Source organism: Loxodonta africana, chromosome 14, assembly GCF_030014295.1.
Source record: "Loxodonta africana isolate mLoxAfr1 chromosome 14, mLoxAfr1.hap2, whole genome shotgun sequence".
Classification (NCBI taxonomy): Eukaryota; Metazoa; Chordata; class Mammalia; order Proboscidea; family Elephantidae; genus Loxodonta; species Loxodonta africana.
This window is the reverse complement of record NC_087355.1, coordinates 45364148-45387158: the sequence shown is the minus strand read 5'-3', so window position 1 is coordinate 45387158 and position 23011 is coordinate 45364148. Positions and strand designations below refer to the sequence as shown.

Genomic DNA, 23011 nt, shown 5'->3' with positions numbered 1-23011 from the left:
TCAAATGACTTTTTGGGGGCAAATTATTCAAAATAGGCATTTCCGATTACTGATGACACTATTTCCACAATCCACTTTTACTCAGAACTTCCTGATAGAATACTTGTAGAGCCCCTGAGAATACCGCATCTTCAGTAGCAGCAAATGCTTGTCCTTTGAGGGTAAATTTTTAAGAACAATTCAAACATTCAGACCCAAAATTTGGCCAGTTTGGTTCTTGATCCACCCAGTACTGCCCTGGTCGCGTAAACCAGGAATGAGTCTTTAAGAAATGCACAGCTCGAATCAGGTGAAGATAAAACCAAAAGAGATTTCCATTATTTTAATAATTAGCAATCTAAAATAAGCATTTTGTCTCCTTCAAAATAATTACCTTAGGAAGCTAACATAGTTATGGACATGTTTATTTTTAACTTCCAATGCTGTTATACTGAATTATGTCCCCCCAAAATATATACTGTAAATCCTAATTTCTATGCCTATGGTTATAATCTCATTTGGGAATGAGTTATCTTTGTTATGTTAATGAGACAGGGTTAGTGTAGGGTGTGTTTTGAGTCAATCTCTTCTGAGATATTAAAAAAAAAAAAAAACCCCATTGCGGTGGAATCAATTCTGACTCATAGCAACCCATACGGTTTCCAAGAAGCAGTTGGTGGATTCAAACTGCTGACCTTTTGGTTAGCAGCTGGGCTTTTAACTAACCACTGTACCACCAAGGCTCCTTTTTGAGATATAAGAGAGATTAAACAACCAAGCTAAGGAAGCAGAGATGGAGGAAGAGAGATACCAAGACACATGAAGACTGCTAAGAAGCAGAAAGAAGCTCAGAAGAGACAAGGACTTTCCTTCAGAGCCAACAGAAGGAGAAAGTCTTCCCCTGGAGTCAGAGTTCTGGGAACTCCGGACTTCTAGCCTCCTAGACTGAGAAAAAATATAATTTCTGTTAGTTAAAGCCACTTACCTAGTGATATTTCTGTTACAGCAGCACTAGATAAGACAAATACTACAGTCATATTTTGTACCATATAAGCATAAATTGTATAATACAGTACACCACATATCAGAGACAATACTACGGCACTGTACCTTTTCGCTTAAGTTCAAAATGAAAATAACCATCTGGGTGGTGGTTGCTAGCATTTTAGCTTATTTTATATGGTTTTTGAGTGGTATTTTACTGTAAGGTTAAAAAATTAAGATACGCATTGAGAAAAAGTCCAGTACTGCAAACTAAGAGGATACAATGCTAAAACAAATCAGAGATTATTCCCGCCAAGAATGCAAGCAAATACCTGAAGAGTTAATTCAATGAGCAATATCCTTTTCCATTCTCAATTCAAAATCCCCTTCTAATTTATGTGCCACCTTCCTCCTTCCTTTCTCTAGTGAAAAAGAAATTGCTTTCCCATCATGCTAGCCAGATTGATTTTTGAGTTGTTCCTCAACCAATTCCCTTTCTCTGCAGTTAAACATACTACATGTAAAAAGGCAGCTACACATTCCTTGGTAAATTACTTACCCCCAATGTCAGCTTATCTGTAAAGCCAAAGCTGTGATAATGTTTGCCTCCCAGGGTTTTTTGTGAAGGCTAAATGAGATAAGACAATCCCAGAACACAAAGTAGACATTTAATAAATGATATCCTCCCCCTTCTTCCTAGAATCCTCCGATGACCACTTTCATAATCCACGCCGTGCAACAGATCGCTTTTGTGTGGCCTTTCTTGCCATGGGACTGTGCAAATAAGGTAACTGTGGCCCACCAAGGGGACTGGTCAATTTTACCAGGTTTAAAATGAGCCATCCCAGTGAGGGAAGGAGAGGATCTCACCACACCACCAAGGAAGGAGAGCCGATAGCAGAGCGCATCCTTTGGACCTGGAACCAGGAAACCGAGAGAGCAAGGGCTGTAACACTAAAGATGAGAAACAGTGGCAAAAATGGAGGCAGGAGAGACTGGCAGGACACAGTGCGGTGGGATTCCCAACCCATGGGGCAAGAAAGCTGAGTGTCTTTGGGCAGAAGGCTTGCTAGAGGAGAAGGGTGCCTCCGGGCACTTGGTGGAGCTAGGACTACTAACCCAGGGAGCTAGAGCTGAGCAGAATAGGGTGCCCCTGGGCACTTAATCTACAGAGATAAGAGTTTTTAACACTTGTCCCAGCAAGGCAGAAGCTGAGGGGCCAGAGAAAGATGTGCCTGCAGACACAGCTGAGAAGAGGCTGTGCTGTGGAAGCACTGTACCCTGAGTGTTCCCGAGCCTGAATATTAACCTGTTACTTCCCTAATAATCCCCATAATCATTGAGTATGGCCTGTGAATTATGTGTGGCCATTGCAGTGAATTATCCAACTCAGCAGAAAAAGAGAGTACCATGGGAGGGGCAGCTGGTGTCAGAACTGGTAAAGATGGTGGAAAGAGGAGGCATTTCTGACCTCCACCTCATAGAAATCAGCCTTGAACTGTTGATATTGATTCTCCTTCCCCCTCGTGAAGTCAGAGGAGGTCTGATGCCACCCCCATGCCACTTTTACAACCCGTAAGGGTCAGAGTTTTCTGAGGGCTGCTTTTATGACTAAAAAAACTGAACTTACCAGATGCCTATTTGTATACTCTCACAGAATCATCACCAAGTTAAGGTGTAGGTAATTTCTACATCTCCTTTTCCCCCGCCGCCTTGAAATCATCTAGTGATGAAATACATATGCTGCCTACCGAGAGATTAGAAAATCATTCCCAGGTGTTCAAAAGCAAAAGACCAATGACCATTGATTGGGGTCATTAAAATGACTTTCCGCAGAAGGCTGCATTAAATAAACCTAACCCAGTGCCGTCGAGTCGATTCCGACTCATAGCGACCCTATAGGACAGAGTAGAACTACCCCGTAGAGTTTCCAAGGAGCGCCTCGCAGATTTGAACTGCCGACCCTTTGGTTAGCAGCCGTAGCACTTAACCAAGGCTGCATTAAGAAATATTTATTACTCCCTTGCCATTCTCAAAAAATATAATTATAGAGTAGAAAAATGAATATTTATTCTTGTGAAAAGCAGAGCCAAAGGATGAAGGAGATTTGGGGAAGAAAACTGCCCTGAGTTTTCTGGAGGGTGGCAGTAGAACCACTAGGGTTGGTGTCACCCCCCATGTTAATTACCACGATATCGTAGTATAATACAACATTGTCAATATTGTAGCTCAGAAACTAGAAAGTTTAACAGAATCAGCAACTATAAAAACACCAGCAGAGAGGAGAACAGTGCGTGCCTGTGGCACTACTGACAAAATGACGCGATTCAAAGCATCACTGTAATTGGGTAATAATGACAACGCTGACTGGAGCATATTAGAAGGTTTGAAAAGTAGGTTACCATACAGTTTCAGCCTTGTAGGTATACCAATACAAAATTTGGACTTACGAAAAAAATTGTTACTATAACTACAGGTGTATTTTTATAAAAAATAAATTTCTCCTGAAACCCTACCAAAAATTTTAGACAGTCATTTTGGTGTCACCCCCCTCTGACAGTATCACCTGGTGAGGTATGCACCTGCCTAGTGACCTCATTGGTAGGTGGGGGGGGACTTCTAAGGCTCTTCACAAGATTGTTTTTTAAGGAAGACTAGGCATGGTTTATCATGAGAACTGTGCAACCAAACTAGTATGTGGAACCCTGCACTTCTAATAATACTTCCAATCATGTAGAGGGCCTACAATGGAGCAAAGAGAAAAGTATACAAGGAATGAAGATCAACCCTATTATGTATGCAAGAGTTTCTCAAACTGTGGCCCTATTAACAGTGTAGGCCGGATAATATTTGTTGTGGGATAGGCGGAGGTTTCTTGTGCATTGTAGGATATTTACAGCATACTTGGTCTCTCCCCACCCACAAAATTGTGACAACCAAAAATGTCTCCAGACATTACTAAATGTCCACAGCAGGGCAAAATCACTTCCAGTTTAAAGTCATTGGTATAAGCTAATAGCTCCCAAGAAACAGCTCCAACTTATTCTCTTTTGATCACTCTGAAACAACTCTTACGTGTAAGGGACTGTTACGAAACTGATATTTTGAAGGAAATTGGCCAAGAGAATAGTCTGTAAGGATCAGCCTGATGGTATGTCAAAATAAAGAGGCATGTAGCCCCTTTCAGCACAAATACACTTTGGGGAATGGGAGAAAAATGCTCACTTAGAGCAGGGAATGACCCTTGGCCTGTTTCTGTGGCGCAAAATGAATGGATTTTACACTTGTAAAGGGTTGTTTAATGAAGAAAAAAAAAAAAAAGAACATGCATAGAGACCACATACGGCCCACTCAACCTAAAATATTTACTGCCTGGCCTTTTATAGAAAAAAAAAAATTTGCTGACCTCTGACCTAGAGAAGTGATCATGGACAAAAGACAGCCCAATATAGAGAATGCCACAAGAAAGTTTATCATAGTTTTCTATCCCAATATAATATTTGGGAAGAATTAAGCTTTGGAGGACTATGAATAGGGGAAGTAGACTCCATTCAAGTCAATTCTCTCTCTTCTGTATAAGATAGGAGTATGAGACCTTCTCACCTTTGCTCAGTCAACTCCATTATATTCTTATTTTCCTAACCAAATCTGATCATAAGTAACTCACACCCAGCACCAAAGCCCTCCCTAACTCCTCTAGGCCACAACTGTCAACCTAATCAATACTATTTCTACATTACCCTCTTCTCAATGGTGTAAGTTTCCTGAGAATAGGCCATTATCTTTCTCTGATCTCTTACCACAGCCCCAATAGCGTGTAACACTGTTGGCATAAGCGGTGGCACTTACTAGCCTTCAGTATGGACTAAACCTCAACAAAGAAAAATCCTCATAACTGGACCAATAAGCAACATCATGATAAATGGAGAAAAGATTGAAGGACTCAAGGATTCAATTTCAAGGATTTCCTTTTACTTGGATCCACAATCCACGCCCATAGGAGCAGCAATCGAGAAATCAAATGACATATTGCACTGAGCAAATCTGCTGCAAAAAACCTGTTTAAAGTGTTAAAAAGCAAAGATGTCATTTTGAAGACTAAGGTGTCCCTGACCCAAGCCATGGTATCTTTAATCGCTTCATATACATGTGAAAGCTGCACAACGAATGGGAAAATCCAAGAATTCATGCCCTTGAATTGTGGTATTGGTAAAGAATATCGGATATACTATGGATTGCCATAAGGATGAACAAAAATCTGTCTTGGAAATACAGCTAGAACGCGCCTTAGAAGTGAGGATGGTGAGACTTCCTCTGGACATGTTATCAGAAGGGACCAGTCCCTGGAGAAGCTCATCATGCTTGGTAAAGTACAGGATCAGTGAAAAAGGGGAAGACCCTCAAGGAGATGGATTGACACAGTGGCTGCAACGATGGGATCAAACACAGCAATGATTGTGAGGATGGTGCAGGACAGGGCAGAGTCTCATTCCCGACAGCACCTAACAATAACACCTTGTGCCAAACACTGTTAATTTCTTCCAATTTTCACAATAATGCTGCTGGATAGATAATAATAAAACCAAAGACACTAGGATTTAGGGTTTAGTAACTCACCCAGTCACCCAGCTGGTAGGTAACAGAGCTGGAATTAAAGCTCTGATTTGACTATGCATGCATTAAGTCCCTTAACCAAGATAAGCAGCCTTGCCTAATTTGTTTTGAGCAATACTTTGTGAGAAGCTTTTTAAATTCATATATAACAGCCATCAATGTCACTGAACATTTGTATACAAATTATTAAATGGGAACCTAATTTGCTGTCTGAAGTGTCACCAAAAACACAATAAAATATTTAAAATTAAAAAAAAAAAAAGTTAAGCAAAGAGGTTTAAAAATAAATCAAAATAAAAATGTAAAGTATCCTTTTGCATAGAAATAGATCTGTAGCTGAAGTATTATTTTACTTTTTAATTAAGGATTCGCTCTTGACATTTGGCAACTTGGTTCCAAAAAACACGCACCAACATGTTGTTTCTCTTCAAGCCGTCACTAAGGAGATCCGCAACTCTAAGCTGTTAACCACTTTTACAAGCCACCCAACCTCCTGCATGCCAAAACCACCCCTACACACACACATACTCACACCTCTTAGGAAGGTTTGTTCAATCCATAATCCTTAACAGAAGTTAACACAAATAACAAAAAAGGGGGAGTGAGAAAAACAGTTTCAGTACCAATTATTTTCCCTATCAATTTATAATTATATATTGAATTACTTGGTGCACGTCTGATCTTGAGGGTAGGAAAGATGAGTCTATGCCTCCTGATTAATGACTAGTCATGCAACTTACTCATTTTGCCCTAGAGGCATCCACTACAGAACGAACAGGCTTAGCAAGCTTTACAAATGAGAAATGCCATGAGGAAATGAGGAAGGTAAAGCCAGACATGGTGGGAACAAAACTAACATTATATGCAACCATTGAATAAAGTGTTACATTTATACAGAGTTTAGGGAAGTTGAGAATCCCAGTCTATATTTAAACAGGAGGAAAGCGTTTCTGAGCATCACGTTTTGTGAAACAGATTTGAGGGTTTAACCCATGCTTACAGAAGCCCTGATGGCACAGTGTTTAAGAGCTCAGCTGCTAACTAAAAGGTTGGCAGTTTGAATCAATCAGTCCCTCCTTGGAAACCTTATGGGGCAGTTCTACTCTGTCTTATAGGGTCCCTATGAGTCTTGAATCGACTAGAGGGCAATGGGGTTGGTTTGGTTTTCTATGTGTGGTTTTGGTTTACATTAGCTGAAGGTGGAATTTAGAAAGAGGAAGCGATTTTACAAAGTGTATTGATAATAGCTCAAAAAAAGGTATCTTTCCCAACTGCCTGAAAATGTGACACATTTGGTTTCAGAACACCCAATTTTCAATTATAAACAAAATTTAATTAAGGCTTTAGTTTCTAACTAAGAGAATCAATCACACATATAAAATACAAATGTATTAACTGTAGAAAAAGTTTTAACTACATTATAATTGCAACCCAATTCAAAACTTCAACTCAAAGACTTTTTTTTCCCTGCCACAAACCCCTCAGAGGACAAAGCTTTTTACTTCCCTCCTGCTCTTGTTTACGCTTTTACTTACAGTATAGCAGAATCACATATGGAAACCCTGGCAGCACAGTGGTTAAGAGCTATGGCTGCTAAACAAAAGGTTGGCAGTTCGAACTCACCAGGCACTCCTTGGAAAATGTATGGGGCAGTTCTACGCTGTCCTGTAGGGTCACTATGAGTCAGAATTGACTCGACAGCAACGGGTTTAGAATCACATATGATGCCTATGTTAATGAACAAAGGAGTAGCAAACATAAAATACGGGAGGAGAAAAGTTGGAATTACTGCTTCAATTAAGAACTAGTGTTTCTATAATTATGTGAAGGAAAGAAGGAGAAGTAATAAATTACCCTTAAATGAGTACCATGATTATAAAAATAGACTCTATAATCCATTATATCGTAAAAAACTTTGAAAGAAGGAAATCATCAATACCACTGTAAATACTCCCTAATTGATTCTATGAAGCAAGCATAACCCTGATACCCAAACCAGACAAAGACACCAAAGGAAAAGAAAACTACAGGCCAATACCACTTATGAATATAGATGCAAAAATCCTCAACAAAACGCTAGCGAAAAGAATCCAACAGCACCGTGACCAAGTGGAATTTATTCCAGGAATGCAGAGATGGTTCAACATTAGAAAATCAATCAACGTAATAAACATCAATAGAACAAAGAAAAAGAACCACATGAGCATCTCTATTGATGCAGAAAAAGCATTTGATAAAATCCAACACCCTTTCTGGATGAAAACCCTGCAGAAGACTGGCATAGAAGTGAAATTCATATTCCTCAGTATGATTCCGGGCATATATGAAAAGCCAGCAGCCAGCATTATACTTAATGGAGAAAGACTGAAAGCTTTTCCCTTGAAATCAGGAATAAAACAAGGGTGCCTATTCTCACCACTTCTATTTGATATTATATTAGAAGTCTTAGCCAGAGCAACAAGAAAAACAAAAGATATCCAGATTGGAAACGAAGTAAAATGATCTGTATTCGCATATGATATGATCCTAGATATAGAAAATCCCAGAGTCCACAAGAAAACTTCTACAGGTAATAGAGGAATTTTGCAAAGTTGCAGGGTACAAGGTCAACAAACAAAAATCAGTTGGGTTTCTACACACCAGCCTTGAGAAATCTTAAAGGGAAATTAGGGAAACAATTCCATTTACAATAGCATCTAAGAGAAATACCTAAAAAATAGATCTAACCAGGGATATGAAGGACTTATACAATGAAAACAAAGTACTGTTGAAATAGATTTAAAGACTTTAGTAAATGGAAAGATGTTTTATCTTATGGATTGGAAAACTTAATATTGTTAAGATGTCAATACTACCCAGAACGATCCACAGATCCAACGCAAACTCAATAAAAATTCCAACAGCCTTCTTTACAGAATAAAAAAACAAATCCTCAACTTTATATGGAATAGCAAGAGATCCTGAATAGCTAAAACAACGTCGAAAGAAAAGAACAAAATAGGAGAATTCACATCCTGATTTTAAAACATATAGTACAGGCACAGTAATCAAAACAGCCTGGTACTGGTACAACAACAGACACACAGACCAATGGAATAGAACTGAGAATTCAGAAATAAACCCACATGTCTATAGTGAACTGATTTTTGACAAGAGTGTTAAGTCCATTTGATAAAGAAGTCTCTTCAATAAATGGTTGTCTTAGTCATCTGGCGCTGCTATGCGAGAAATACCACAAGATGATGGCTTTAACAAAGAGAAATTTATTGTCTCTCTTTTTTTTTTTTAGTCCAGTAGGTTAAAGTCTAAATTCAGGGTGTCAGTTCCAGGTGAAGGCTTTCTGTCTCAGCCTTCTCAACAATCTTTCCCCGGACTAGGAGCTCCTTTGTGCGGGAACCTCAGGTCCAAAAGACACACTCTCCTCCTGGCACTGCTTTCTTGGTGGTATGTGGTCCTCCAGTCTCTCTGCTCGCTTCTTTCTTTTACATATCAAGAGATTGCCTCAAGACACAATCCAGTCTTGTAGGCTGAGTCCTGCCTAACTAACACAGCTGCAGCCCATCCTCCCTCATTAACATCATAGAGGCAGGATTTACAACATATAGGAAAATCACACAATACCAGGAATCATGGCCTGGCCAAATTGATACACACATTTTGGGGGGGGGACATAATTCAATCCATGACAATGATGCTGGGAAAACTGGATTTCCACAGGCAGAGAAATGACACAGGATCCACGCCTCACACCACACACAAAACCAAATTCAGAATAGATTGAACACCTAAATGTGCAAACTAAAACCATGAAATTCTTAGAATAAGCAGGAGCAATGTGTCAGGCCAAGCTTTCAACAATGGATTATCTAATATAATAGCAAAAGGATAAACAGGAAAAGACAAAATGAATAAATGAGACCTCATAAAAATTAAAAACATTTTTTCATCAACACTTTACCAAAAAGTGAAAAGCTACCGACTAGGAGAATTATCTTTGGAAACCACATATCCAACAAGAAGCCAATAACCAAAATGTATACAAAACTTCGAAAACTTAACAAAAAGGTAAATAACCCAATCATAAAATGGGCAAAGGCCTTGAATAGACATTCATCAAAAAGGACATTCACATGGCCACCAAACACATAAAAAAAATGCTCAGCATCATTAGCTATCAGAAAGGTGCAAATCAAAACCACAATGAAATACCATTTCACTCCCACTAGGAGGGAGCTGTGTTGGTGCAGTGATTAAGAACTCAGCTGCTAACCAAAAGGCCAGCAGTTCGAATCCACCAGCCACTCCCTGGAAACCCTAAAAGGCAAGTCTACTCTGTCTTATAGGGTCACTATGAGTCAGAATCTACTGGACAGCAACAGGTTTGTTTTTTTGGGGGGTTTAGGATGGCTAAGATTTAAAAACACACACACACACACACAAAACAAAACAACAAATGTGGGTAAAGATGTATGGAAATTGGAACACTTACCCACTGCTGGTAGGAATGCAAAATGGTACAGCCATTGTGGAAAACACTGTCGTGGTTCCCAAAAAACTAAAACTAGAACTACCATATGACCCAGCAATTCCACTTCTAGGTATACACTCGAAAAACTTGAAAGCAGAGACTCAGAGACTTGTACACCAGTGTTCACTGCAACGCTATTCACAATAGCCAAAAGATGGAAACAACGTAAATATCCATCAACAGATGAATGGCTAAACAAAATGTGGTACATACATACAATGGAATACTAATCAGCCAATAGGAGAAATGAAGTTTTGATAAATACTTACAGTATGGATGGACCTTTAAGACATTACGCTGAGTGAAATAAGTCAATCATGAAAGGACAAATATGGTATGACCTCACTTATATAAAAAGAAATGGAAAATGTAGAGAGGCCAAAATTTATCAGTATTTACCAGGGGCAGGAGGGAGGGGGGAAAGGTGGTTAATGGTGATGGAAAAATCACATTCATTAAGAGGCAGGATTGCATAGTTGATTACCACAATTGTTGTCAATAAGTTGTACATCTGTAAAAAGTTGAATTGGCAAAAGTTGTGTGATAGATATATTTACAACAACGACAAAAAAAAAAAAAAAAAAATGGAGCTGCTAAGGCTGCTTACATACAACCGAACAACTCATGGCATTAGGTTCCTTGCTTTGGAGTTTTAGGGTCATGGTTACATGGACATCCCAGTTAACTGGCCTAATAATGTGTTTAATGCTCCTGTTCTACCTCCTAGTTCATTGCGTAGTGCCTGGGGTCTTAAAAGCTTGCCAGTGATTATCCAATGCACAATTGGTCTCTATTCACCTGCAGCAACAGAGGAAGGACAGTCAGGAAGAGGAGAAGATAAGGAATGTGTGGCTAATTGCCTCCATGAACAACTGCCTCCTTCGCCATGAGACTAGAAGAAGTGGCTGGTATGCAGCTACCATTACTGAATAGTTTGATCAAAGATTCCATAGAAGAATGTGATCAAAAGGGGGAAAATTAAGAATGGAATTTCAAATTCTCATGGACTGTAGACTTTTTGAAGCCATGGAAGGTAGATGAACCCCTGAAATTATTGCCCTGAGATAATATTTAAACCTTAAACCACAAATACCCTCTGAAGTCGTCCTACAACCAAACAACTGTTTAGCTTAGCCAGTTAAAAAAAAAAGGTCTGCCTTGAGCATTATGCTCTTTTAAGATCTATATAGGATTATACTGACAACAGCAAATCAAAAGATTAGACAGGAATCTCAGGGGGCAGTAAGTTTATGTTAATGAGGGAAGAACAACTCAGAAAAGAAAGGTGAGAATGGTTGCTCAGCTCAGCTCAAATAATGTAATCAATGTCACTGAACTGTACATGTAGAAACTGTTCAATTGGTGTATGTTTTGCTGTGTACCTTCCCAACAACAACAAAATAACTAAAATTTAGAAGAAAACAAGAATGGCACCATAAAAGACAAGAACATCACCAGGTGCCAAGGCAACAAAAACATCTTTATGTCAGTAACAAAATGCTGGGGAAAGAATCTAAAACCATAGTTTTAACTCTATTCCTCAAAAACTTATTCTTTTCAACAGGAAAAAATGAGGTCAATACCTAACAAATATTATTTCAGGAGGTACTACTGTAATGAAGGGCCCTGTTAAAAGTATTTCTAAAAACTGACAAGTTAATTATACCCTAGAAGAAATAAGATGGAGGTAAGGAGTAATTCAACAAAAACCAAAAAAAAAAAGAAAAAAAACCAAACCCAGTGCCGTCGAGTCTATTTCGACTCATAGCGACACTATAGGACAGAGTAGAACTGCACCACAGTTTCCAAGGAGTGCCTGACAGGTTCGAACTGCCGACCTCTTGGTTAGCAGCCAGAGCACTTAAAATTCAACAGAAGACATGAAAAGTCTTACCTTAAAAAAGACATTTAAATGGGACAAGCAAATTCGGAAAGGGAGATCTCAGCATAACAAGACTTCTGGAACCTTTCAGAAAACAAAACTGTATCCTGGAATTCCCAAATTCACATTTTAAAAGTAAAACGTTAAATAATTAAAATAAACCACACATAATTAACACACCACCTCATTGTTACTGAGTGCTGGCAAAGAATATACACTATTTCCAGTAATTTAACTTGTTATAGACAACAAGCAAGCAAATTTGCTGATTTGGCTCACATCATGCCGATGAGATGCCAAACACAGTCCCTTTCTCCTTCCAACCAACAAGTTCAACTACTAACCCAGCTTAACTGTACACCTGGCAATATTTAAAATCCCTTTAATACACAAAAAGGTATCAGGGAGGACTCAGTGCTTCCCTCCACATTTTAAGCAGGGCAATGAAGGTTTGTGAGATTACAGAGGCCCAGTTCAACTAATTAGAACAAATAACCACTTAAATACAGAACAACCCACAGTATTTTACAAATGGAGAACCCAAATTAACCTCAAAGTTTACCCATACTAACGTGTAGCTTGTGCTTTGAGAGGACTGTATCTAGTCTCACACGAGATTGAAATTATTTACTTGTAAAAGAGTTTAAATAAGATCTTAAATCAACAAGGAAGTCCTTTTCAAAGTTCTTTGGCAGCCGTTTTTCCTCATCTGAGACACCCAACAACCTGGTGGGGTAAACAGGACCGCAGTTACATTGGAGGATACGTGGGAGGCCAGGCACAGGCTACGTGGTAGCACACTATTTCATTATAGCTTCCAAAAGCCTTGCCCATTATAAGAAGGAGAAACTGAGACTGAGAGGTGTAGTAAAAATTGGCTCTGACCCCAGTAAATCCCACTATGCTATTAAGGCTATTATCCCCTATTTTTAATAAATGAGAAAAACAGGTTAACGTCACACTGCTAGCTAACACACACGCACACATTTACTAACCCTTAGATGGAGAGGCAAGAGGGGTTTAGTGATTTTTTTCTTACCCAAATAACGAAAGGCTGCACTAATAAACCAGCACGTGTTAATCATGTCAAACAGCACATACCCTACAAGTGGACAGGAATTTTACAAACCAAAATTGACTTCCTTTTATGGCTGAATGCTTTATAGTCAGTGTGTGCTCAGGAAACACAAGATAATATAAATTTAAAAGGGAGTATTTAAAAAGACAAACTCACCCTCAAATGATCTTTGTACATTCTAGAAAATAATCCCACCTAGTTAATAAGCAAAATTTTTCCAAGATGTGGACTTGGGTTCAAATGCTGGAGATAAGACAGAGCCTCCAAACCTCAGCTTCCACATGAATAAAATGGGAGTGATACCTCTCCTATTGGGCTATAACTTTAAGTACTCAATCGGCAGTTTTGCCCTGACACACACACCTGCCCTTACCAGGTGTCCTTACAAAGCTATACTTTATTTAAAGAAAAAAAAAAAAAAAACCTGTTGCCACCGAGTCAATTCTGATTAACAGCAAACCTACAGGACAGAGTAGAATTGCCCCATAGGGTTTCCAAGGAGTGACCGGTGGATTTGAACTGCTAACCTTTTGGTAAGCAGCCCAACCTCTTAACCGTTGCACCGTAAGTCCTCAGTAAAAGCTTGGCAAGATGAAGGAAACACAAGGATAGAGGTTTTGATTGAGAATAAACCAGTTCATGTGCAACAAAGCTTAAAAAAAAAAAAGGTTAAGAAACCTAAAGGGAATAATTCTATCCAATAGTGCAAAGGAAAATCAGGGTTGGTGTTTAATAATGGCCTTTTAAAAGAATGGATTAGAAATAATTTATACATCTAGCCTCATAATCAAAATAAACTTTTTTCAGGAGGAGACAATGAACATTAATTTCCCCCAAAGGATCCAAAATGATTTCATCAAAATAAATAAAATCACCAAAGCTACAATCCCTATCTCATCACCATCACACCTTCACCACCTCATCTGATTAAGTAACAAGCTTATAAAATGCCATGCGCAGTTTACGTGTTAAATGAGGTCTTCTTTCCAGGTGGGACTGCATAATTCAAAAGCAGGCCAACAAAGCTGCAACCGAAATAACTCAGAACAGAGAGGCTCGACACCAGAAGTGGTTTTAGAACCAATACAAAAACCAAAAGAGGGAACTAAGTGCCCAAATGAGAATCAGAACAGCATTCAAGAAATTCCTAAACCCTTTCTTTCAGCAAAGTGGTCATACTTTTCATTTACATAGCACCTGATGGTTTACAAAGCTTTCATTTGGGAATACCTAAGATAAAAGTGAGCCCTGGAGAAGCCAAACTCCTAGGAAAGCAAAGCTGTTGACTGGCAGGGCCCACTCAAGTCCAGGCTGTATGACTCTATAGCTCGGGCTTTAGCCTCTTATATTACAAATTGACAACATTTTCATTTTCTTTGATGTTCCATAAATACCTGGAAATGCTGCATATTATTCAAAAATTTAATTAAAAAAAAAAAAAGGCCTTATTGCTTTCCTTTATTAAAAACAGTCTGTTATACCAGAGACTCCACCAACCTTAGACCAGAAGAACTAGATGGTGCCCAGCTACTACCAACGACTGCACTGACTGGGAACACAACAGAATCCTGGAAAGAGCAGGGAAAAAACATAGAACTCAAATTTGTGTAAAAAGAGCAGACTTAATAGTCTGACAAAAACCGAAGGAACCCCAAAACTATGGCCCCTGGATGTACTATTAACCCAGAACTGAAACTTCCTGAAGCCCACTCTTCAGACAAAGATTAGACAGGGCTATAAAACAAAAAATAATGCACATGAGGAATGTGCTTCTTATTCTTAGCTCAATCAGATATGAACGCCAAATGGGCAGCTCCTGTCCAAAGGCAGGATGAGGAGGCAGGAAGGGATAGAACTGGTTGAATGAACACAGGGAACCGGGGTGGAAAGGTGGAGTATGAGGTCACATGGTGGGAATTGCAACTAATGTCACAAAACAATAATTATTATCTCCCAAAAAAAAAGTCTGTTATAAACACAAAAATCAGGGAGAGATATAAAAATGACCTGAATGTAAAGTTAATAAACCACACTCCCAATACTCTTAAAATACTGTGAAGTCACGGAGGTTCTAAACAAACCAATAATTCCATACGCCCATGATACCTTCATTTTAAAAATGGAACTGATACAGGTATTTCACAGCAAGAAAAATTAAACAAAAGCAAGTCAACCTGCATATTCTCACTTATTCCTTTCCAAGGGTTGGCAGGAGCCTCTCCCTCCCCCACTGGTTTACCTGGTGGGCAGGTAATTCTCAGGAGCATATGACACTCCATCTACTTGGCAAAACCACCAAGGGTGTTTAATGGCCATCCTTATGTTTTCATATTCCAGTGTCATTTCAATATTAGAAAGGAAATTGTTTAGTGGTCTGAAAGAAGAGAACAACTGTTCGGGTATGGTAGAAATACTTTGCATACATAAGGACAAGTTGATATTCAAATTTGATATGACTGCTGTTGACCTGAAGAATTGATCTGGCCCAGTCTGAATAGGAGTAATAAAATAATTGACCCAAGCAGGGGTGTGAAATAAAAACCACTGTCAGGAAAGTGGATAATCATTTCCTACCTATTAAATGGGGGAAAAAAAAACATGTAAGAGTAACATTAATCAAACCATTTAAGATTAAAATCTACTTTCAGATTGTGATTGTTAATAAAGCATAATTCTAAGACTATTCCCAATAGAAGTCCAAAGAAACTAGACTATAATTAGCTATTTAATAGATGTAAAATCCCCTAGTTTTTCAATGAATGTATTACTAAATGGCCATGAGATCCTCAAATTTCAGGCACATCCTTTAAACTGTGAAAAGTAGAGATCAACTTTGCTTTAGTCACAATTCACCAGTTCACTATAGTCAAATATTTCAAATTTTCATCTCATGGCACTTGAAAAAGAACTGCAAACACAGGGTTACTGAGCTAGAATTAAGGGAGTGACAAATAACTGCCACAGTATTATACCCATTCACCTAAAGGTCAGGAGGCAAATTTGCATTTTGAAAAGTACTAAATACTATATATACAAAAACAAAAAACCCATTGCCGTCGCGTCAATTCCGACTTATAGCGACCCTACGGGACAGATATATACATATAATAGTATATATAATACAGCACAAGTCCCATCAGCTGCCCAGGCTACCATACTGAAAATGTGTACTAATAATCCCAAATTTTATATATGTGAAGCTATCAAGAAGGATGAACTTTGGTCTGGGATAAACAACTCTCAGCACGTGGCCTTTCCTAACAAAAGTATCTTTTTCTAAATTAAGAGAACTTACTAGATATCCTCCCCACTATATATCTACTTTTTTCTAGATTATTTTGTTCTATTTTGAACCACTGTAGCAAACAGTTAAGCACTCAAACCAACAAAAGAATTCTTACAAGAATCCCCTCAAAACGAGTTTATTCCGCCCTCTTCTAAGCACCATTGGTTGCCACTAAACCAAAACTCTAGCTAACCGCCTCCAGGAGTAAGACAAAAGTGGGTTTGACCTGCTTACAACCAATTAGGAAAAATATGCAAACAACTTTTTTCAATCAGGGAAAAAAAAAAAAACAAAAAACTTTTGAAACAAGACAAAAATCAGGTTTTAGTTTCTGAAAAAGAATTGGAAAGTTTAAGAACACCTATTACCCACAAGTTCCTGAAATCATCTTAGATTCTATTTTATGATGACTCGAACAGTGGCTTTGGTGAATTGTCTAACCCTTCCATTATTCATCTGATAGATTAGCACATGACTGCTTAATACTTAGCACTTTAAAGACTTTCTGGGTAAGAGACAATGGGTCATTCATAATCATAAGAATTGTGACTGTAAAATTTATTTTTACAATATGTAAGGCACCAAATATACTATGTTAGCAATTAAAGAATCTGGGAGGAAATCCCGATCCATTTTATCATCTCTGAAGATGGTTCACTATAATCATCATGGTGTCACATGTATTTAAAAAACGCAGGAGAGGTTAAAAGGAGTGCCAGGGAACAAATGTTTGTAAAGAGCATACATCCACTCCTTAAAATAAAATTCTTCTCCATTCCAAAGAAGTCAGAATAAACCTTGAAACCAAGATAATCAAGAACAAGTGGCCTTGAAGCTACATCAAAAAAAAAAAAAAAAAAAGCGAAGACTTCAAAGTCTTCTCCAATTCAATGCTACAAACCCACGTAATTCTGAAATGGAATCTATTTCAGATGTGTTCACCTCACAAACATCCATCTCTAAATTGATTCAACTAACCAATCACTGTTCATATTCACTAAACTGTAACTATTTCAAAATAGGTCTACAGTTGTACTATTAATTCCTCCAAGCGTGGGGGACAAAAATTTTTGACAGTCTGATAAAATAACAAAATGTTTTAAAGTGTCTTGAATTACCATTTTTTTCCTGGAGCTAGCTTTTCAAATGATTCTTGAGTAATCATTAAAAGGATACACTCTGTCATTGCTGCAACATCCAGTTTGTCAATATCAGGTGAACCAGGGCAACACTTCTTGAATTCTTTTCGAAGATCAAAAAAGGAATAGAAGCATTCAGGCAATAATACGTTCTGAGGAAGAACAAGGAAGATACTGTCAGTTAAGTAAATTTGGTTCCATGTTTCCCTAACAATTAGGAACCTAAGAACTAAACACAAAAGTGAATTTATTTTTAATAGTTTGGCCTGTCCCTGTTATAATATTAGATCCTGTATACCAGACTCATGGGGGGGAAAAAAAAAAAGGATTACAATGTTTGTGCTCCATTATGCATTCCATTCAAAACATTTCAGAAGCTGTAACTACATTCAGGCTATTATGCTTTATATGTCCTGGGTTATAATACCACAGTCTTTCCCCAGCCATAATCATTTCAGATCATCTGTATTTTCAGGCAGCAATATCAGCACTCTTAGTTCTCATATTTAATAGTAATATTTAGTAGTTCCGACTACTGGGTCAATGAATATTTTCATGGATAATTAGATGAAAATGATAAATTCCTGATTACCTGAAAAGGATTATTTTTGTGCCAAAGTATAGTCAATCAGTTTTCCTACCTTTACCCTGGCTGTACCCAAGCACTAAACTTAGACTTTAAAAAAAATGTATTACAAATTCCAAAGGCAAAGTAGAAAGGTTACCTGTTGCTCTGAGCTACGAGCACCACTCTGAGGTTATTAAACAAAACACAACTGTCTGGGCTAAAAATAAACACTACAGTATTATTTTACTATCTTCGGGGTAAAACTGAGTAACTTTTAAAGATTAAAAAAAAAAAACTGAATTTAGATTTTTCTTAGAATTTCAAAATACTTTGTGTTCACTTAAGTGGGAATTTTTACCCATTTGTACACATTAGAAAACCCAGGAAATAAAGATGTTTTAATGTTTATGATCCATAACATTTATGTATTATTATATCCTTCTATCCAAATTCCCTTTATCAGATTCTATTAGACATGACTTGCTGGTGTCATATTTGAAATTAGGATCACTGCATCATGGCAACAGCTTTCAAAGGAGGACCCTCACTCAAGACTACCTACAAAAATGCTCATTTAAAAGCTGTCTGTAATGACACTAACTCAGGTGTCTAACAATCAAGGATTGGTCTAAGTAGCTATATTAATTTAAAATACTGAATGTTTTACATAGTACTTAGAAAGGATAATGATGTTATATTAAAACAAGTCTGCATAGTATGAACCTTCCTTGTAAAAGTCACTGTTTTCTACAATTAACTGGAAGACTGTATCCAAGTACATTGATATTATATTAAAAAAATATATTGTTTTTTGAGTGGCAGGATTTCCTTTTATCAGTTTCCTACTTCTCTGTAGTGAATAGACAGAACTACTCTCATATTAAATCATTTAAATCAAAATAAATAGTTCAAATCAAAAATCATAATAGAAGTGGCTCAGGAAAATGGCTTAACTTTTCTCTGGAGGTGTTTTCCTACATCCAAAGCAGCCCATCAAAAATAATAAAAACAACCATTTTCCTCCTGCCGAATAGGAAAAGGAAGGATTACCTCTTCACCCTCTGAATTTGAGAAAAAAAATTATACACACACGTATTATATACATAGGGAGGGAGAGGGAGAGAGATCATATAAGGGTAGAGAAAGTAGTCTAACACTTAATTTCTTAAAAATCCTTTTTTTCAAATAATTATTGAGCTTGCAATAAAAGGTGTGATTCAGCCTTAAAAACTCGAGTTACTCCTTTAAACTCTTCTGTCAATATACATTTACCTCATTTCCCTCCTTTTGCCAACTTACGTAAAAAGAAAAATCTGCAGACTACTCACCTGTGCCATCTATTGTTAGCCTGTCTAAGGCTTTCATCGCAAGACTTGTCCATATATTACATAAAAATAGTTCACTCCCATCTTTTCAAGCTCATTACCTGCCCCACACTAAAAAGTTACAGCCCAAACTAATTTAAACTGATAAGAGCAACTCCATTAGTGATGATTGGTTACACTGGGTTCCCTGTCTCCTCTATTTCCAAGTCCCTCAGTATTCTTGCCAGGGAGAAAAATCACATTATTACCTACAGTAAGATTGTATTTTCTCACTCCTTCATCTCTCCCATATCAGAAAAACTAGCAAAGGTAAAAGATGGGGCTGACCCTATTATTTTGACACAAGATTCAATCAGTTTTGAACATTTATTTAAAGTCAGCAAAGAGCAGTGTGCTATAATTTTCACTAGACACATGGTTAAGTCTTGCTTAAGTTATACAAGGCTTTTCAAAGAGATTACTAGAATTACAACTAAAATCTGTTTAACTGAATTTTTTTCTCCTTCCTTCTAGGATAAAGCATTTTCTACACAAATGGGAATATTCCAATGTATTAAAACACACTTCTCTGCCCCCCATTTGCAGTTATTATAAGTGTTCAAAAGTCAGGCCCCATATTAAGCTTTGAAAAGGGAGAATGTTAAGCATCTCAAAAGTTGACTTAAAAAGAGAAACTCCACATTATTAACTCACCAAAGAGTATCTACAAGCCACTGCAATTCTGAACATCTCTATGAAAGCGTAGTGCATCTTTTTAAAACACAGTTGGATAAACCATAAAAAAAAAAAAAAAAAAAAGCCTCCAGTCACCCCAAAGGTCCAACCTCTTTTCAGAAGCCAACCATCTTACCTTCTTGGAAGCCTCGGGATGCAGGATTTGCCTGACATGAAGCTGCCCATCAGTACAGAGACAGAAGGAAGTCCCTACCCCAATATTCAGTTCATTGCTCACTGACTGGTTAAACTGAAAAGAACAAAACACACACAGGGCTGAAATTGGTGTAGGGGTTTAAAACAGCGTCAAGTGACCCTACTTGGTGATAACCAGAGAAAGATCGCTTAACTGCCTGGGCGCTTCCTTTAGATCAGGAAGCTTTCCAACCAACCCGCGGTTTACGCCCAGGAGAAGCTGGTAAATGCGTTCTCCCTTCCGTGCCGTCTCGTGCCGTCCATTTTTCCGATAAACCCATTCAAGGCTTTTAAGTCAGAGGTCTCGTTTCATCAGCGGGTTGCCTTCAGATTACATCATTCCCTGGTGTTACTTTTTAAAGGCTTGGATGTGCCAGCCTTAAAGATGCCAGTTTCTGATAAACAAATGTGAATAATCGACATACAGGCCTCTGGAAAGTCTCGTAACACGTTTTTTTGAAAGATAACTTTCTCCCATAAGTCCAAACTTGTGTTCTAGGACTGGGGCTGTGGGAGCTCCGAGCATTCTCTTTTCACAGCTGTTCAGCGCCCCGCCCTTTGCTCCCGTCCGGTCCCACACCCGTCCCAGTCAGCACGCCGCAGCAGCCGGGTTTTAGGTCACCTCAATTCCAACTAAGGGCATTCCACCAGTCCCACAGTGACCCAAGGAACAGCCCTACATGTTTGGACCTGCAAATCTTTCCCCAGCGCTGAGACGAAGGAATGGAACCAAAGCTTTGGGAGTGCAAAAGCCGGAACCAAAGATGACCCGCAAACCAAGCAAGGGTTCACACGAAGCTCTGGTGGGTGGGCGGGTCCGCGCGTCTACACCACAGCGCCCCCTGCCCCAAGGCTGAGCCGAAGACCCAAACCCCTGGAGGGCACAGGCGCGTCTGAGGTTGTCTGCCAAGGCTTGGGTGCGCTAGGATTCAAAATCCCCTCCTGCCCCTCGTAACAGAAGCCCAATTAGTAAAACCCAGCTGACTATGGCCCCAGGAATGACTCAGGAAGCAATTCGAAAACCAGCGGGTTTCGACCCAAGACCCTGGGGGCTAGTAAGCAAAAAGGAGCAGCGACCTCGAGCCCCCTGGGCCTCCAGGCTCGGTCGCGGCAGTCCATGAGGCAAGGGTCTCACCCACGAGGCCCGGTGTCTCGCCACCCAGCCCCATAAGGCGCGCGTGGACGCCCCAAGACAGCTTCGGGCGCGGTGCGGATGAGGGTGGGCAGCTTGGCCCAGGGCTGTCACCTGTCGGAGGGCTTGGTCCAGCTGAGGCGCTGAAGACAGGCTTTCGGCGTCGATCTTGGTTTCTTCTTTGCAGTCCTCGGTCAGTTCCAATTGATCTGGTCTAACTAGGACTTCGTGTAATTGTCCGACCTCCGGGGGGAGAAGCAGGGGTCAGTTTCCTCTCCCATTAATTCGGGGGCCTCTCTTTTTTCACCCTCCTCCGCCCTCGCTTCCTTGGTGGGCCCGCCGCCCGCGCCTCTCTTAGGGTCGGGCCGCAGAATCAAAGCTCGCTAGTCTGCGCGTCTCTGCCCCAGCCCCACCCCCACCCGGATCTGGTCGGAAGGCCCTCTAAGTGGGCGCTGGGGCCCTAGGGACCCCACCTGGGCTCCTCTCGGCGTCACCCGATGGGCAGAGTACCTGGCTCGGCGGTGCCGGCCTCCCCACCTGAGCCAGATTTCAGAGGGCTGAAATGGCTCCAAGGCGGCTGGCCTACAAGTTTGGTTTTACTCTGGATTCCCTAGGCCTCGGGTCCAGCCTCCCAAGTGAGCAAACGAGCACTTGTTTACCGACGCCTCCTCCCCCAAACTTCTATAACAAAGTTCTTGCCCCACGCCTTGCATTTGGACAATAACGTGGAGAAATACCTTCTTGTTGGCCAGATCCACCACTTCCCATACCAGCAGGATCAGCTCCTTCTCATCCGAGCCCAGCTTGGCCCCAGTGGCCCCAGCAGTGATCCCAAAAAGCACCACCAAGTAATCCGGAGACGCCGTCATGACGATAGGTGGGGAGGGGGAGAAGGGGGGTCAGGAGGCGGTGAAGAGTGGTGGAAGCGAAAACGAGAAAACCTGTGCTAAAACCTCTTCTAAGAGAAAAGAAAGCGCGCCCACCCCCCCTCCTCGCCGCCGCCGGTGCAAAAGGCGGTAACCAACCACCCAAGCCCACACCTGGCCCGTGCTCCACACCCAGGGCAGGAAGGGGGGGTGGGAAGGAGGGCGCTGGAGGCCTTCCCTTTTTGTATTCAATTGCCGGTGCGTCTATGCAAAAAGCTAAGAGCAGGGTTGCACCTCCCGGAGGCGCGCGCAATGGCTGAAAGCCTTTCTGTTTTGGGATGTGGCTCTACCTGCCCGCCCCCTCCCCCCCACGTGGTGCAGGTAAGAGACACCTGGCGGCGCCGGCCCATTGGCTCCTTCAAACCACGACGTGGCAGCGATGGGGGAGGAGGTCGCTCGGGGTGGGGGAGGAGGGGGCGGGAGACAATGGCTGGATGAATGAAGAGGGGAGGGCGAGGAGGGGCGGGGAATAGGTGGTTGCCACCCAGGGGGTAGCTGAGGCCAGACTGGAAAAGGGTGAGGGGTAAAGGAACCGAGGGGTGAGGGATAAAGGAGGAGATACCAGGAAAGGGATGGTCGCATTTGGAGGTACCCGACAGGTGTGTGTGTGGTGGGGGGGGTAGGGGGTGGCTGTGAAGAAGGCCAACTGGAGGGAAACGAA

General features: G+C 40.2%; 1 protein-coding gene across 1 annotated transcript in view; it reads right to left on the bottom strand.

Annotated features, from left to right (window-relative positions):
* The window catches only part of ESRP1 (epithelial splicing regulatory protein 1), a 58775-nt gene extending 36127 nt beyond the window's left edge, over window positions 1-22648 (bottom strand). The window contains exons 1-4 of the mRNA XM_010588407.3: window positions 22162-22648; window positions 21539-21667; window positions 20234-20347; window positions 17528-17642 (exon numbers count right to left, since the gene is read on the bottom strand). Coding sequence (XP_010586709.1) covers window positions 17528-17642; window positions 20234-20347; window positions 21539-21667; window positions 22162-22293 — 490 coding nt within the window. The 5' untranslated portion in view covers window positions 22294-22648. The remainder of the gene's footprint in view (window positions 1-17527; window positions 17643-20233; window positions 20348-21538; window positions 21668-22161) is intronic.
* Window positions 22649-23011: the final 363 nt, after the last annotated feature.